General features: G+C 47.8%; 1 protein-coding gene across 16 annotated transcripts in view; it reads right to left on the reverse strand.

Annotated features, from left to right (window-relative positions):
• Window positions 1-17,476, reverse strand: part of DIP2A (disco interacting protein 2 homolog A) — a 91,169-nt gene that overhangs the window by 67,918 nt on the left and 5,775 nt on the right. For 15 of the 16 annotated variants that reach the window (XR_009563632.2, XR_009563633.1, XR_004034891.3 and 12 more), the window contains exons 2-3: window positions 7,108-7,179; window positions 2,206-2,325 (exon numbers count right to left, since the gene is read on the reverse strand). Coding sequence is in view for 8 of the 16 variants with exons in the window: in XM_030835681.2 (XP_030691541.1) it covers window positions 2,206-2,325; window positions 7,108-7,179 (192 nt within the window). In the remaining 8 variants the exon portion in view is untranslated. Of the gene's footprint in view, window positions 1-2,205; window positions 2,326-7,107; window positions 7,180-17,476 lie in introns of those variants that run through there. The other variant, XM_060297657.1, reaches the window with a different exon arrangement.

Genomic DNA, 17,476 nt, shown 5'->3' on the forward strand with positions numbered 1-17,476 from the left:
ACAGACGGACTTTACTCAGGAGTAAACACCGGGTGCAAGAAAGCAACACAGCTGAAGAAACGAGTGTTGAACCTAGAATTTTATATCCAGCCAAAGTATCATTTAAACTTGAGGGTCTAATAAAAATACTCCCAGACATACAACCGAAAACACTCATGAAAGACAGTGCTCAGGAGAGAGACAAACCTAGGAGCCCCTGCAAGAGATCTGGCTGTGACGGGCTGAGCACACACCTTAAACGTTACTGCTGCCTTAGAAACAAACAAAAACCTAAGTACAGATAAGACAACCAACAACTCAAAATCTAGACAATATCAACATTACAGGGTATAAAGCAACAGATCCAAGAAGCTCAACAAACCCCAAGCACAAGAAACAAAGAAAACTACACCAAGGCCCATCATAATCAAGTCACTCAAAACCAGTGACAAAGAGAAAAATCTTAAAAAGTACCAGAGGGAAAAAAGGCACAGTACATACAAGGGAACAACAGTAAGGAATAAACTTGGAGGAATAACACTACTGATGTGAACGCATGATTGTTAAGCCACAACCATTAAGAGAGCCGGCTCTGCCATAACAACAGACGAATACATCAACAGAATAGAACAGAGTCCAGAAAGAGAGTCACGCATGCGTGCGACCGCTTTTAGACAAAGGAGCAAGGGCATCGGGGACGACGGGATTACCACATTCAAAAAAGTAAGCTGTGCGCCATACCTTGAACCATACTAAAATTAACTAAAATCTAAATCATAGACCTAAAGCTAAAACCTAAAACTATAAAACTTCCAGAAGAAAACCCAGATAAGAATCTTTGTGACCTTGGGTTTGGCAAAGATTTCTTAGATGTGAGAACAAAAGCACTATTCATGAAAAGGAACTGATAAGCTGGACTTCATTAAAATTAAAAACTTCTGCTACAAAAGCCACTGTAAGAGAGTTCAAAGAGAAGACAAAGCCTTACGGAAAATATGAGCAAAGCACATTAATGATAAAATTCTTGTTTTCAGAAAGTAAAGAATGAGAACCAGATACAGTTCACAAGGGCAGAAAGCAGGTCATCAACGTCAGTTACATGGAAATGGAGGGGGGACAGGAAGCAGGGAGATGAGGACAGGCAGGGACAGGAAGGAGACCTCTGGTGACCCTACTTACGGTGCGTGTACATGCGTGTGCTTTTGTACCCAGGGCTAAAGAAGATGGTATCAGTGGAATGTTGATGGGGCCGTTTCTAATATCCTATGTTACATGTATCACTTACGTAATCAGAAAAGAAACTATTATCAGCGTGAGGAAGTTTTTAAAAATGTATATTAAATTGGTAAGAAATCATCTGATCAAAATTTCTCAAATCACTTCATCACACTCCCATGTTGACATAACATTTAAAAACTTAACGTTCTTTTTAGGTATTCTTAAAACAAAACGGCCATTTCTTTATCTCTCTTGAAAGTTTTTCTTTATACAAAGGTTTACTGAGAGAGTTTAAATACAAAGGAAATATACAATCACACAATGGTGAAAATGTTAAACAGGCAAAAGAGTGTTCAAAAGTTATCCATATGTAATCTATAATTGAAAGCACAAATTTTTTCAATGGATGTCCTGATGATTCAAATAAAATATCAGAGACAAATGTAAATATTTATAAAAGCACTGACAGAGTGGCAGAAATCTAATTAGAAGGAAATCTCCAAAATTAGAGAAAGAAAAAAATACTAAAACACCTACAGTAGTAAAGGGGTCCTTGATGCACAAATCCACCAATACCAACCCCAAAGATCTAGGTAGAAAAATGGACACAAACATTTACAGAAATTATTCTAATGGGGGAAGGAAGATTTAGCTTTCTCCTGAGATTCCTATAAGCATCCCCTAAGAAGAGAACACTTACACTCCAGGCTACATTAAAACATACTATATTATGTGGAAGTTATATTTTTTTCTTGAAAAATATGATGTGGTAAGTTATGGTTCAAGTGAAAATAATTTCCGAATGGGAGGGGAGTTTGGGGGAGAATGGATACGTGTATGTATATGTACAGCTGAGTCGCTTTGCTGTGCACCTGAAACTATCACAACATTGTTAATCGGCTATACCCCAATATAAAATAAAAAGTTAAAAAAAAAGAAAGAAAGAAAACAATTTCCTCAGCGGAGACGTGGTGTCCGAGCAGAGGCCTGCAGGCCTCTGGTCCCTACCTGACCTGAAGCGCTCGTCCCGGGCGTGGCTGGGCCTCGTCTTCTGCTGTTCGGGCACGGGGGCCGTGGCTTGTGAGGGCCCGGGGATCCTAGTCTCTGCTTGTAGGGATGGATCTACTCCTGAAACACAGTTTTACAGGAGCACCTGCTGTGAACAATTTGCTTTTCCAATCATGGAAAAACCCATGTAAAACAGCCCACGCTTCCCGTCCACTGCTGCACAGCACCCGCTGCACGACCACGCACGCTGTGGTGGCCCCAACGCCAGAAGACCCTGAATTTGGAGGTCAGGGCGTAGACGTCAATGTCCGCTTCCAGTCCCACCACCCACAGCCCAGCGCAGCCCCGCGGCCTCACTGCCCACCGGCACCCAGCCGTCCTGGGCCCCGAGCTGGGCACGTGCGCACGCAGGGCCGGCTCTCTAGGGCCGGCTCTCCCTCCCCTTCAGTGTCCCTGGTGTCAGCAAGCCCAGTGGGAAACAGCCCACAAAGCCATCACTGGGGGTGTCGCCAGCCGCCCTCAGACACAGGGATGAAGACGGGTGCCAACCAACCCCGACGGGCGGCCGGCCAGCTCTCCACTCCCTGTCGCAGCCCCCCGGGCTCTCACGCCCACAGCCCTGACACCCAGGCCCTCGGACGCCACGTGCCACGGCGCACGAGCATGCAGCCAGTGTGGGCTGAGCCCTAGTTTGCTGGTATCTGAGAAGAGCACAAAGTGAAGCCTTCAGCTGGGCTTCAACAAAATAATCTGTTCAGTGTTTTAGCCTTTGTTTCAAGACATCTCCGAAAAATCACCTCCAGGGCCCCCAGCCCTTACCACTGCCCCAAAAGCAGCAGCCTATCCCCACCTGGGCCCGGGTGGGTCCTGACCTCCAACGCTGCTCGTGAAAGGCCACCTGGCCCCCAGCTCTCTGTGACGACACACAGAGAGGACAGAGGGGACGGGGGCCACAGGCGCTCGGCTGCCCAAGCCTCCCGGCACCGACGCCACCCCTGTGACTGAGGAGCCCCCAGAACACCAGCTCTGGCTCCGCAGGCAGTGAGGAGCTGCCCTCCGAGCCAGGCCAACCTGCAGGTTTGGGGGCAAAGCGCTGCTCTTGCTGTTGTTTTACCTACCAGGTTTGGGGTGTTAGTTATGCAGCACGAGAGGACAGCGACACCCCCTGGAAATCCATGTTCAGCTCTTCAAAGTGTGAACATATACACACATACACATACGCGACATACAGCAATACTGGTCAGCACTGCTTCTGGCTTTTTGCTTCTTGTGACTGGATAAAATTTCTTTAGAGTCCGTAACAGAGAACACAGAATCTTACGTGTTACAGACTATAACCAGGCATGCTGCTAAGTGACATATATGCATATGGACATCCTTACAGTTTTACTCCAAAATACAGTGCTTTTATTGAGATCGATTCATTTATTCAACGAAGATACAAAGCCCAGTGGGAAATCACTGGATAAGAGTAGGTATATTTTTAACAGGTATCAAGAGAGAACTTCTCAGAAAGGTCACAGCAATTCGCACTCCCGCAATGTGCTATTTCCCCACGTCTTTGTCAGCGATGGATGTTATAAGGTTTAGAATTTTGCCAATCTGACAGGAGAAAAATGGTTCACTAATTTGCATTCCCGTGTCTGCTAGTGAGGTTGAACATACTTTACTGTTTATTGCCCATCCGTATGTCCTCTTCTCTGAATTTCTGTTAATTCTATCCAGCTAAGGAGCCCCCCCAGGTGACCTGCAGGAAGCCTCGGCTCAGCTGGAGGTACCACCCTGGGCTGTGCTCGCACCCCAGGCCATGGCCGGCTGGTCGCAATCACTCTGCAGTTTTCATTTCTAAGGAGACAATCATACCTGTTTTTTCTTCCAGGTCTCCTATCTTGTAACCCCCACTCGAAGGTTGTTCAAATGTTCTCTGGAGTTTTGTAGTATTTTATAATTACAAACATATTTGGAGCTTTAATCCTTCTAAAGCTTACGTTCGCTAATGGTGGAGAGGAAGAGGGTCCCACTGTTGCCTCCAAAGGGATGGCGCCGGTTACTAAATAAATCTTCCCTCCTTTGAATTGTCCCGAATCGTTTCTAGACGCCCCTCTCTTACACTGTTGGGCCTTCCACACCGTCCACCAACGCCCTGCGGTTGGGACTAGAAAGTGCAAGCGAGCGGGCTGAACACCATGAAGCCCAGGCCTTTCTCACTGGCTCCTTCCCAAAAGTGTACTGGCTACTTGAAGAACTTTTCTCCTTCAAGTGGGTTATTACTTCCAATGCCAGGTTTCAGGAAAAAAAAATCAGCCACTGGTATTCAGAATGGACTACATTTTGTTCACACATTAATTTGGAAACTACTACTTTTATAATATTAAATTTTTCCATTCAGGATATTGGTATATTTCTTCATATTTTAGGGTCTTGGTTATTTCTTTCAAACGGACTGCATGATCCTAACATAGGTCCTGTGGCTTTCTTGCTAAATGTATTAAAAACATTTGATAGTTTATTGCCGTTACGAACGTGAGTTGTTTTATAAAGAGCAATATTGCCAGAGAAAAGTTATTGATTCTTGCATATCTGTCTCCTATCAAACCAAAGCTCTTACTAATTCTAATAGCTAAGTAAGGAGTCACCTAGGTTTTCAAGGTATAAAATAACAGCACCTGTGCAAGGATGGCATGCTGCGCTCTCTAACACTCGCCTGCCTTGTCTGTCTGTGGCGCTGCACAGGCACTGGCCACCCTGACGGAGGGCCTGGAAGTGGCATGGCGGGCGTGGCTGCCGCTGAGGAAAGGAAGTACGATGCCACATGAACGCCTCGTTGGACAGCTGCTGTTGATGCCTGGCAAATGGGCTTCAAGATGTTTTCTTTAATAGTTTCCTCCAATTGTACTCAATTTTAGTTGTTTTTCCTTTATTTTGATGGATGAATGTCAGTACATAAAGCACCTCCTCAGTATTCTTCTTGTTACTGATTTATTGTAAAATATATCGTACCGATACAGGCAGAATAAAGCATGTATTCAGTTCAAAAATTATTATACAGAAAAAAACTCAATGTAACAACTGCAGCAGTTAAGAAACAAACACTCATGTGCCTTAGAGCTCCTTGTGGCCCCCTCCAGTCTCCACACACACGGAAATGCCACACTCACTTCAGGGAAGACCACTTCCCTCCTCCTCTTTCTTTACCAGCTACAAAAAGGTTTGAGAAATGGCAGTTCGGTGGTTTTTTTAGTTTTACAGGCTATATTCCCGTGTAATCATTTTATCACTCCCCGTTACGTTTATGAGATTCATCCTTGCTGACACACGTATGCATCCTGCTGATGGATGTTTGAGCACCTGGCAGTTGAGAGAAAACAATGAACATTCTTGTGCACAGAACAAGAACAGGGTGCAGGCATCCAGAGTTTCTTCAGGGCATGCGTGTCCCTGAAGGAGAGCTGCCGGCTGCCTCTGCACCTCTTCAACTCTGCCAGGTCCCACGAGCTGTGCACACCCGTCTGAATCGTCTCCAACAGCCCAAGGTTTAATGTGCATCTCTCTGACTGCTACCAAGCTTAGGTAAGTATCTTTTCGTTTGCTTGCTGGCTATTAGGGTTTCCTCCATTTTCCTACTGGGCTTTTTAAAAAATCATGTTGGGGGACCTTCTGGCTCTTTAAAGTTGAAATTAATTAAAATTAAATTAAAAATTCAGTCTCTCAGTCACACCACCACACTTCAGCTGCTCAGGGGCCACACGTGGCAACCGGTCAGTGTACCAGACAGTGGAGCTACAGACCATTCCCACTATCGCAAAGGGCTCTGCTGACGCTGCTGCCTTGCAGGCTCGGAAAACTAGTCCTTTTCCTGTTATTTGTGCTGGGGTTATCTCCTCCCACGCTGTGGCTTGTCTTTAGTCTCTTCATGGGGACTTGTGATAGAATAAAATTCTCAACTTTAACACACCCCGATTTACCAATTTTTTCCTTTACAGTTGCTGCTTATTGGTACCTTTAGGGACTTGAGAAATCCCTCCTATTTAGAGATGGTGACAGTTTTCCTGTGTGATCTTCCAAAGGTGCTATAATTTTTGCCGTTCTCATTTAGGCCCTTAATATCTGGTTTCCGTGTCCTAAGGAACTGTGCCAGCACCGGGAGCGGCAACACCACCTCCACCGTAAGCCTGGTCTCCACAGCGGTGCATGTCTGTCTGGGCCCATGATCTGCTCTGCATTCTAGCCGTCTTCCCTTGTGCCAAACCAGGCTGTCTTAATGACGATGGCTTGATATTAACTCTTCGTACCCTAATCAGCAAATCCTCCCACCTCATTCTTCTTTCTTATCATATTTTGAATCCCTTGGCCCTTTAAACTTGTATATACATTTTTTTTTATAAACCTTTCTTTTTTTTTTTGGCTGTGCCGCATACGGCACATGGGGTCTTAGTTCCCTGACCAGGGATCGAACCCGCGCCCCCTGGAGTGGAAGGGCAGAGTCTTAACCACCGGCCTGCCAGGGAAGTCCCAAACTTGTATATAAATTTTAAAATTAGCTTGTTAAATTCCACCCCCAACAACTCTGTTGAAACACTGAATGTGCACGCTACAGATCAATCTAAGGTGGGAAGAACTGACATCTTTATAATATTTGTTCCAAACCTAAGTAAGGAAATGTTCCTTACTAAAACCATAAAAATAATCATGGTCTATGATCATAAAAATAAAAGAAATCCTATTTGGGAATGAAATCTACACCAAACCAGAGATATAAATTATACTCTATGCCTTTGGATTTTATAATCTTATAGTAGATATGCTATTTGCCCAGACCTTCTCAATAAAATATGAAACTACCAATGTCAAGCTCTAAAATCAAATTTTAAATCGGTTTTACGAGACGCGTGCTGACCTTACCTTGAGCGAGTGGTACATAACGTGCAAGCAGCTTTCCCCTTTTCTTTTCATATCCTTTTTGAGTGATGTCACCTAAAACAACAATGGAAAAATAGAATTACATTTCTTCTGAAGTTCCCAAAATTTTTTAATTAAAAATTCATTCATAATGGAAAAACTGGAAACATTAGGTCCTTCAACTGGTGATTGGATAAAGAAAGCATGATGCATCCACACAGTGGAATGCTAATCAGCAGTAAAAAGGAACAAGCTATCGACAGACAACAATCTGGGTGGATCTTACACGCATATTGCTGAGTGACAGAAGCCAGACTCAGAAGGCTACATGCCGAATCATTCCCGTCACAGGACATTCTGGACAAGAGTCAAAACTGCAGAGACTCCGAGGCCACGCCCCAGACCGACAGAATCTGCATCTGCATTTTACCAAGATCCCCAGGTGACTTGTGCAGGTTCAAGCTGCGGAAGTACTGGTGTAAGGGACCCACAGGAAACCAACCCTCGCAGGCCACGGGGTGTCCCTGGGCCAGCACTCGGGGAATAGGACCTAAAGAAGAACAGCCTAAAAATGAATTAACCTACCCAGAAACAGGGCAGGAAATGTGTCTGCAGGGAAACACTTCTCAGTCTAAGCACAGCAGCTGGTTTCCTGGATAACTTGGAGCGCTCAGGGCAGATCCAGCATGTCTGGGAGACTTTATTTCGACCAGAAGCATGTATCACAGTGTCCACGAGTACCTTGCACTTTGGGTGAGTGGTCTTCAACAGAAATCTTCCAGTGCTCTGCAAGCCCTCCTGGCACCCACTCCGCGCCCCTCCTGCCCCTGCCCCCCGCCCACCCACCCCAAACAAACAGGCAAAGCGGTGAGGCCACTGCACAGAGCCTCCGCTTTGAGGACTGCGCACCCAGTCGGGCGCCCACAGAGCCGCTCCCGGTTGCCACCAACACCCTTTGACTCGGCCTTGGTCTGCACCTGACCCCCCACCAACCCCACACAAAACTATTCTACTGCCTTGTGGGCCTTTTAATTTGAATACGTTCTGCAAAACATATCCTGCCTTGTGTCTGTGTATCTTTACTCTACCTGAATGACATCATATAATAAATCTCACTCTGTTGTCAATTCTTCACTAAGCACTTCGTCTTTATCATCACCCAATCTGTGATGTAATGAGCACACCTAATCCACTGCTGACTGCAGTGGCCCGTGGGCTGCGCTGTCCTTGTCTTACACTCACTGGACACTCACAGACCCTGACTGGATCCAGGATATGATTGTATGATTTTGCTTACTGAGTTTCAACTTGTGAACAAATTTAAAGCACATGTGTTTTTTTTAAACAATATCTACTAAAAAATTTGTTTCCTCCAGAACATATGAAAATATGTAATTAAGACAAATTTAAATGAAAACAATATTGCAACACTAAACTAAAACAGATAAATCCTCATTTAAAGCAGAGCATTGGATTTTGCAGGATTTTTTTTTCAATTTTTTTAAAATTAATTTTTATTGGAGGACAGTTATTTACAATGCTGTGTTAGTTTCTGCTGTACAGCAAAGAGAATCAGTTACACACACATGTATATCCACTCTTTTTTAGATTCTATTTCCATATAGGTCATTACAGAGTATTGAATAAGGTTCCCTGTGGTATATGGTAGTTTCTTATTAGTTATCTACTTCATATATGGTAGTGTGTATATGTCAATTCCAATGTCAGAATATTTTAAAATTAAGTACTCATTTTCTAGAAACTGTCTCTTCTCATGTTCCCATTTCAAATGAACGCTTACATGGTGAAGGTACCAAGAGCATTCAGAAAGGAAACGTGCTAACTCCCACTTTGGTGCTCATGATATCCTGAAAGCTGTCCAAACCAACTGAATATAACCCGCGACACATTTTCGCGTGTAACCAGTTAGCATATTTTCAAATATCCAATGTAGACACCAACCTGACACACCTCTGAATGCAAAGCTTCCAGCCACAGACAGCAAAATGGAATCCAAAACAGACTCCAGGGCAAAACTAATGAACTAATAAAGGGACTCACATCCAAGATTTCTGACCCCAGGTTCGGTAAACGCTAGAGAGAGACCAACAGCAGAGCAAGCTCCTCAGTCTGCTGCACAGAACCGGGATGACCCTGACCACCAGCCAGAGGGAATCCCAGACACAGTGGAGGTCTCCCCTGCGTGGGCACCCCGGCCCCAGGGCGATTTTGGAAACACACCAGGCCATCTGCAGAAGGTGCCTCTCTGGTGGCCTGTGGGCAGCTGCTCTCAGGAATGCTCCAGGCAGGGGCACGATGTGTGGCTCGGGTTGACCTCCACGGCCACAAACCAAATCCACTTTGGATTATAAAGGCAAAACCCCGAATGCTATCATCATGTCTCTACCTCAGCAACACAATTTCTAAAGACCTATTCTCGAAGGCACTCAGTAGCTCCTTAAGGTCACAGGAACGAGGACAGGCGGTGCACATTACATGTAACAGCAAAGTATGTGAGAAAACCTAACTGTCCATGAAAACAAGTAGGAAGAAGTGAATGTGATGCCATACATCACTACTACAGGATACTGTGAGTCCTAAAAAATACTCTGGTACTTGAGGGGGCGGGGAAGGGGGTGGGTATCACTTACACGGGACCCATGATATCCTACTGAGCAAAAACAGCAAGCTGAAAAACAATGTACATATGAAATGATGTAATTCTGATAAAAAATTAAAAAATAAAACTATATTCACATGCATGTAGGTATATGTATTTCTGTATGTGCACAAAATGTCTGGAGGGGTACCCAACAAATTATTAGCAGTGGTTACCCCTAGGAAGTGATTTATTTATTTGGCTTGGGGTGGGTGTTAGATTTCGCTTTTTACTTCATGCACTTTTGAACTCGTTAAATCTTTTAACACAATAATCATATAATCTTTTATAATTAAGAATATATGGAATATGGTTTGATAATGTACTATGGCTATATAAGATGTTACTGTGGGAAACTGAATGAATTCTATGTACTATTTTTGCAATTTCTTATGAGATTAAAATTATTCCAAAATTAAAAGTTAAAATATACGTGAGAGAGACTATGTAAAATTGGTGTTATTTCTTTTTTAAATGTTTGATAAATTTTGTCAGTGAAACCATCTGGGCTTGTAGATTTATTTTCCAGGTTTTTTTTTTCCTTCTCTCTTTTGCTTTATTTTACTTTTTTTAGAGCAGTTTAAGGGTCACAAGCAAAATTGAGGGCAAGGCACAGAGAGTTCCCATCCATCCCCTGCCCACCACATGCACAGCCTCCCCCAATATCAACATCTGCCACCAGAGTGGTGCATTTGTCACAGATGATGAGCTACGCTGACATGTCATCATCACCCAAAGCCCATATGGTTCACTCTTGCTGTCATACATTCCGTGGGCTTGGACCACCGTATAATGACATGTATCTATCATTACGCTACCATACAGAGTATTTCACTGCCCTAAAAATCCTCTGTGCTCTGCCTATTCATCCCTCTCCCCACCCCCTGAACACCTGAACCCCTGGCAACCACTGACCTTTTTTACTGTCTCCATAGTTTTCCAGAATAGTTGGAATCAGTAGCCTTTTCAGATTGATTTCTTTCACTGAGTAACGTGCATTTGAGATTGTTCTGTGCCTTTTCTTGGCTTGATAACTCATTGCTTTTTAGTGCTAAATAATGTTCCATTGTCTCAATGTAAGAGTTTATTTATCCATTCAACTACTGAAGGACATCCATCTTGGTTGCTTCCAAGTTTGAATGAATAAATGAATAAAGCCCCTATAAACAGCCACGTGCAGGTTGCTTTTAAACATCCCTTGGTGAGATAAAGCGACACTATGGTATGATTCACACTGGATGCTCATAACCAGAATGCAGAACACTCTTGCAGCTGAAAGGAGAACTTAAATATCATCCCCTCCAGGGTTTCCCAACTTTTCAGCTGCACAGCTTCCACTCGAGCGAACTCTTTTGAGGAATGTGAGTGAGAAACTGTGCTGCTGAGGCAGCGGCGGGCCTGCCCTCTGGGCACCCCTTCCTCCCAATGCAGTGGCGTGGCGGACTCCGGAAACCCCTGAGAAAGGCACCCTCTCCTCCCCAGTGCAGAGGCTTCCCCGCCTCAGCCCTGCCTCCCCGCTCCCGCCCCGACCTTGCTCACTGTGCCGACCGACCTTTCTGACTTTCCAGAATCTAGACTGCTGTCAATTTCCTTTCAATTTTTAAAACTGCTACCATTTCCGTGACATCTGGGGAAGGAGAGTCATCTTCACCTGATGACTGGTCATGCATATTGACCTAGAAAATCCTCCACCCCAAGTAAATGCTCCCTGGCTAGAGACCCTCTCCAGCCTCTGTGCACAGAGGCCCAACCCCTGCTCTGCTCCTGCTGTGGTGTCTTCCTTCTTCAGTCTCCTCTGTGGTCTCCTCGCTCTGCCTTTCCCTCTGGGGCTTGAGTCCCTCGAGGGTTTATCCTAGGCCTCTTTGCATTTTTCAGTTCTCCAGACGGGGCAATTGTTGTACCAATGACTTCCAAATTTCTACTTCCAGACTAGCCCTTTCTAAAAGTGCCTGTCCTACACACCCAAATGTTCCCTGGACACCATCCCTCAGATCTCCCAGAGGTGCCTCACGCCCAACAGGTATGAAGCAGATGTGTTCTTCCCGTGTCCCACATCTTCAGTGAAGAGACCCATCATCTCCCCAGCATTCATTTCAGAAACTCGGGAGTCATCCTAGAGCCCCCCGATGAGGGGTCATCCTCCGACGTGCCCCTCTTCACACCAAGGCTGCTGCTTCTATTTCAGAGCACTCTCCCCAGCCCACTGGCTCAGCCTCCAGCCAGGTCAGCACGGTCTCCTGCCCTGGAGCACGGCAACATGCTCTTTAACGTTTCTTATCCCAATGTCACACTCATCCAAACCACTCTCTACATGCCACCAGAAAAATCATTCTAAATCTGAGAGAGAGAGGAGTAAAGAGAGACAGACAGAGATCACACAGGAATATTTCAATTGCTGCTTAATACCTTAAAACCCCGCCGGCTCCATCATTTATTAAGGAAGACCTGCTTAAAATAAAGCACCCAAGGGTAACCACTCCCTTAGCCCTTTTTCAAAAACAGAAAATTGGCCATCTCTCTTTTCAAGATTTTGTGGGTTCTTGAACGCACACACTCATTTTAATCTTCTCCCACTGTTGAGAGCTGGGGTAGAAGACTGCATAAGGTATACGTTGATGGCACTCTTCTTTTTTAATACAATGCCTTTAGCAGACCACACACTTTGCTGTGTTGTCCAATACAACAGCCACTAGCCATATGTGGCTATTTAAATTTTCATTAATTAAAAGTAAATTAAATGACTATTTAGTCCCCCAGGCCCACCAGCCACATTTCAAGTGTTTAATGCCACAAGTAGCCAGTGGCTACCACACCGGACAGCACAAAACATTTCCACCACCACAGAAGGTTCTACTGTGCCTGTCACCTCACATCTACAACACCCACCTGGCTGCAGGCAGCATGTGAGTTTGTTCCAACACTGGTCTAGACTCCAGAGTCCGGTCCAAATTCCTCTCTGGCATGCATAAATCCTCCCGTGAGGAGCCCCGTCCTTCCAGCCTGCTCTCCCACCACTGGCCAGGGGGACACTGTCTGGACCCCCAGCTCACTCAGCTCTGGCTCACCCTCCTCTGCCCAGCACGTCCTTCCATGCTCTTCTGCTCCACCCTCCTCACACGTGCCTTCAAAACAAAGCTGGAGGAAACTCTATTTCCTGCTTGCCCAGCTCTGACGGTCACTCCCCTTTTAGCGCCGACTGGGCCCGCACACTTCACCGCACTGCCAGTTCACGCGTCTGTCAGCCCCGCTAGGTCATGAGCCTTTCTACTCAGTCTGCTGAAGGTTGCTGAAGGACAGGATGACACGCCGAGGGTCTTAGTCTGCTCGGGCCGCTATACCAAAATGCCACAGGCTGGGTGGTCTAAACAACGGTTCTGGAGGCTGGACGTCTGAGATCCACGTGTCGCAACAGGGCTCCCTCCTGCGGCCTCTCTCTTCGTGTGCAGACAACCGCCCACCTGGGTCATCACGTAGTCTTTCCCGTGTGTGTGCGTGTCTCTCTCTCTCTCTGAGGACACGGCTCCTAGGGGATTGGGGACCCACCCTTAGCACCTCATTTAACCTTAATCACCTCCTTAAAGGAATATAGTCACACTGGGGGTTAGGGCTTCGACATATCAATTTGGGGGGCACAGTTCAGTCCATAGCACCAAGGCTATCTGACGATGAGATGAGAATCTCTATTTCTATAACATTTCTATGACCTTCATTTCAAAACGATCCTAGTTTTAGTGTTTCCTAGCTGTTTCCTGAAAACAGCTTAGCCTCCTTCATCTTTAGAGGTAACCTAAGGACACAAACCCGTGAGTTATGGAGGAACTTACTAGGACATGCTCTTTTGAGTTGCCTGTTCTCAACAAGCATAAGCATAGCTTTTGACGTTTCAGATACTCAGTTTAAAGGTTCTTTACCAAAAACCCTGTAGAAAATTTGTGAAGTCTGAAAGGGAATAAAAGTTCCTTCTCTGTTTCCAAAATGGTAGTCTTAAATCACGAATAGTCAGTGTAGACTGAAGGAACAGGATTTCTATTCTTTCCTTACGGCTGAATGACACAAAGCCAAGTCTGAATGGAAACCCCTGCGTGATCACTGTACCCCGGCGATTACTTGAAGTGCTGCCCCAAGAATGCAGGAACTCTCAAAACACAGGCCATTCATCTCCTGTGTGAAAAGTGGGAAGGGAGCCCTTGGGGGGCATCACTCCAAAAGATTCTTCATCAACAGATGACAGAGGTAACAATGTTTAGGGTTTCCTTCCCTGACCACAGAGGTTTTTCTTTGCCAAATAGTACCTAACTTCCTAGTCATTTTAATGCAGAAGCACAACACCAGAAATGTTGGATAACTTACGGGTATACAGACCGATCCACAAGGGTTATGCTGGTCTCACGCAGAAGCAGCTCACTGCAAACAAAATGCTCCTGGAAGAGTCTGTCTCAAGGACGTGCCAGCAGTACGCTTCCCACTCCCACCACCCTGCTTCCTTCCCCCCCTTTCCTCAGCCGTGTCATAGCAGAGTGACCAAATGCTTTGTAGGCATTCATTTTATATTAAATGGTGTATATCATGTCAGTTAAAAGATGAAAGAGAGATGTGTCTTCAAAATTACAAGTCTCTGGGTCTTTCCAACTAAGACGACGGAGCACTCACCCTGGAGCCCAACGATGACACCTGCGGGGACGCCCCATGGGGGTGCGGGCCGCATCGGCAGGCAGGGACTCCACCCCCGGGCCCTGCTCCGCGAGGACTCTTCACCCCAGCAGAGCAGTGCCCCCGCCCTGGTCTCTTGTCAGACTCTAAGTCCTGAATGTATATTGATCTCACTTTGCGAGGCTGAAGGTCAAAGGAGGGCAGGGAACTGAATGACCACAGAGGCTGCCACGAGTGCACGACTCAGACCCACACGCCTGGGCTGAGGCCTGCGCCAGGCGGCTGTCCCCAGAAGGGCACTGTGCCCCGACACACCCGCTCCTTCCTGCCCGCCAGCCGAGGAAAGGGCCTGGCCAGACTGGCCAGTGCCGAGCAGGACGGCAGTCGCTCTCCCCCAGGTGCTGCGACTGCCGAGGGGGAGACAGGATCCTCACGTCTCCATCCCGCGTCCTGGCCCGTGTGTCACACGGGAAGCATTTACTGCACAGGGTAGCAGGCGCGCCCCTCCAAGTCATCCCAACACAGCGGAACGATGGAGCAGACTGGCCGGGGTCCCCACCTCGCTCACCACGCCACTCTCTGCCTTCAGCTTCATCGTAGGCAACCAGTTCACTGCCAGGACAGAGATCGGCATGAGGCACCTGCCAGACCACGGCCCTCCTCCACGGAGCCCCACCCCCCGGATAAACACTGATACTGCGGAGGCACAAGGGGCCCTGGGGAATCTCCTCCAGCCGCTGCTCGTCCCCCTCTGCTACACACACACACACACACACACACACACACACACACACACGCGACAGTCCTCACCAGCCCTGGGGCCTCCCCACCTGCAGAGCCCTCCCCGCAAACAAACCTCCCAGCAATGCAGTTTCTCCCTGGATTCAAAGGCCCTCCTCGGGGAGGCCTCCCTTGCCCACCCTGGGAAGAACTGCAGCCCCCCCGCCCCAAGTCTACAAGCGTTTCCTCCCCGTCCCTCTTCCCTCCCGGTTTCTCTCAACGCACTTATCGAAATCTAATGTTGCGTATGTTTTTATTCATCTGGCCGTCTGCGCCCCCCACTGAGGACGCACGTCTGTGAGGGTAGAAATGTCTGTCCTGTAACACCTCCATGCGGCCACCTCGCACACGAGTCACGGCCCTTGTGTTCGCGCGAGCTCTTCTGCGAGTGAAGGAGCAGCCATGCTTTCCCTCAGCCCGGCCCTCCCCGGCCCCTCCCATCTCACGGGGCACACGCAGCAAATCATGGCGCTCAGTCCTGACTCCTGGCCACCCTCCAGCAACAGCGACAGCGATGCCCTCAGTCCTGCTCCGGACCCGCCTCCGATCCAGCCGCGTTTCAGCCCTGTAGCCGCTGCCCTGCATCCGAGCACGTGCTGCCGCAGCGCCTGCCCTGCAGCTGGCCTCGGGCTCACTCTCCCTCCTCCCAGCAGCCAGGGAGTCTTTAAGGGCACCAGTGGTCAGAGCAGCAAGAGCTCCAGCGGCTCCTCAGCGCACTTGGCGCAGAAGCCCAGGGCCCAGCACACCCACCCGCCCGGCCGGCCCGGGCTGCCTTCCTGGCCCGTCTCCCAGGGCCTGCCCCTCGCGCCGTGACTCGGCAGGCTCCCTCCTCTGCGGCCCCGGCCCAGCCAGCCCGCCAGCCGCGACTGCTCCCTCCCCGGCCACAGGGACGGCTCCTCCTGACCCAGTCTAAGGCTACCTCCCCAAGGGCCCAACCTCCCTTTGTCTGCCAGGTGTTAACAGAAGGCAAATGGACAGAGCAAATGGCGCCTTTCTTTACGACAGAGCCTGGAAGTGTAACAGGTCAATGGACATGGCCGATACTTCGGCAGCTCTGGTGCCTGGGACACCGAGGAGAGCAAGGTGGGCTCGGCCCCTGCTCTGGTGAAGCGTCACGATGGCCAACTAAGCCAGAGCTGGCCGCGGCCAAGAGAGTCCTGAGAAGAGCAAATAGGTCAGTTCTGTGCACGATGACCACCAACTACGTGCCGGGTACAACCTCGAAGGGCAGACCATCGACAAGGGAGACACACACGTAAACCAGAACACCAAATAAACCAGCCCTCCCAACACGGGTCTAAACCCATGACCCTGTAGGCAGTTCAGGTCCTCCAAGAAGCACACATCATGACAGGATCAGACGTGAAGAGATTTAGGTGGGAAAATGGGGAGGGCCCCGGAGGAGGCTGGCGAGCTGTCGGGTGTGACTGCAGAAGGAAGAAGAAAGGCAGGCGGGTGGGGCAGGAAGAGTCCTAGACTCCAGGCAGCCCTAGGAAAGTTTCAGGCCACGTGGGGTCCTTGAGCCAAGGTCCCTATTGGGAGTCACAGCTTCCCAGGCATGCAGCAGCTGCTGTACTCCTGCGGCAGGAGTCGTGACCTCAGTTGTGGTCAGTGTGGACCCAGACCCCAGCAGGGAGGGCCCAGGGGGATCACGGCCACTGCGGCGCCGGATTAGACTGGGGTCTTGGAGCTCCACGCGGCGGGGCCAGACTCCCAGCGCACTCATCTCAGCCGCTTTTCCTCCTAGGAGCTCAGAGCAACAAAGACCACATCCTGGTTCAATGGCTCCCCGAGGCACAGGTCAGTCCTCCCAGGGCTTCACTGAATCTGAAAAACTATTATCAAAAAGCTAAGTATTCAAGCCAATTACGGAGGATTCTTGATTTAAAACTGAGAATAAGCACCATGCGTGGGTCACTCTTCTATTAATTCAGCAAGCGCTCAGTAAAACGCCTAAAATGTGCTAGGCGCTGAGGACATGATGATGGGCAGATCAAACTTCCTCTGGAATTGCTCCCTATGAAGTGGCAAAGAAAAGCCAAACAAACAATAAACACAGAATTGGATAAATCCTGTAAGAATGACACAGTAAGTGCTACAGGGACAAAAAGTTAGGCACCTAACTTTGAGCGGGCTGTTCTCAGAGGAAGGCAGAGCTTCAAAGAGAAAGTGAAGTTTAAACTTAAGTCTTAAAATGAAGGAAGGAATTCAACACGTACAGAGAGTTGGCAATGAACAGCATGTGCAAAGTTTTACGATATTAATGGAAATCCTAGTATTGAT

Source organism: Globicephala melas, chromosome 4 (genome assembly GCF_963455315.2).
Source record: "Globicephala melas chromosome 4, mGloMel1.2, whole genome shotgun sequence".
Taxonomy (NCBI): Eukaryota; Metazoa; Chordata; class Mammalia; order Artiodactyla; family Delphinidae; genus Globicephala; species Globicephala melas.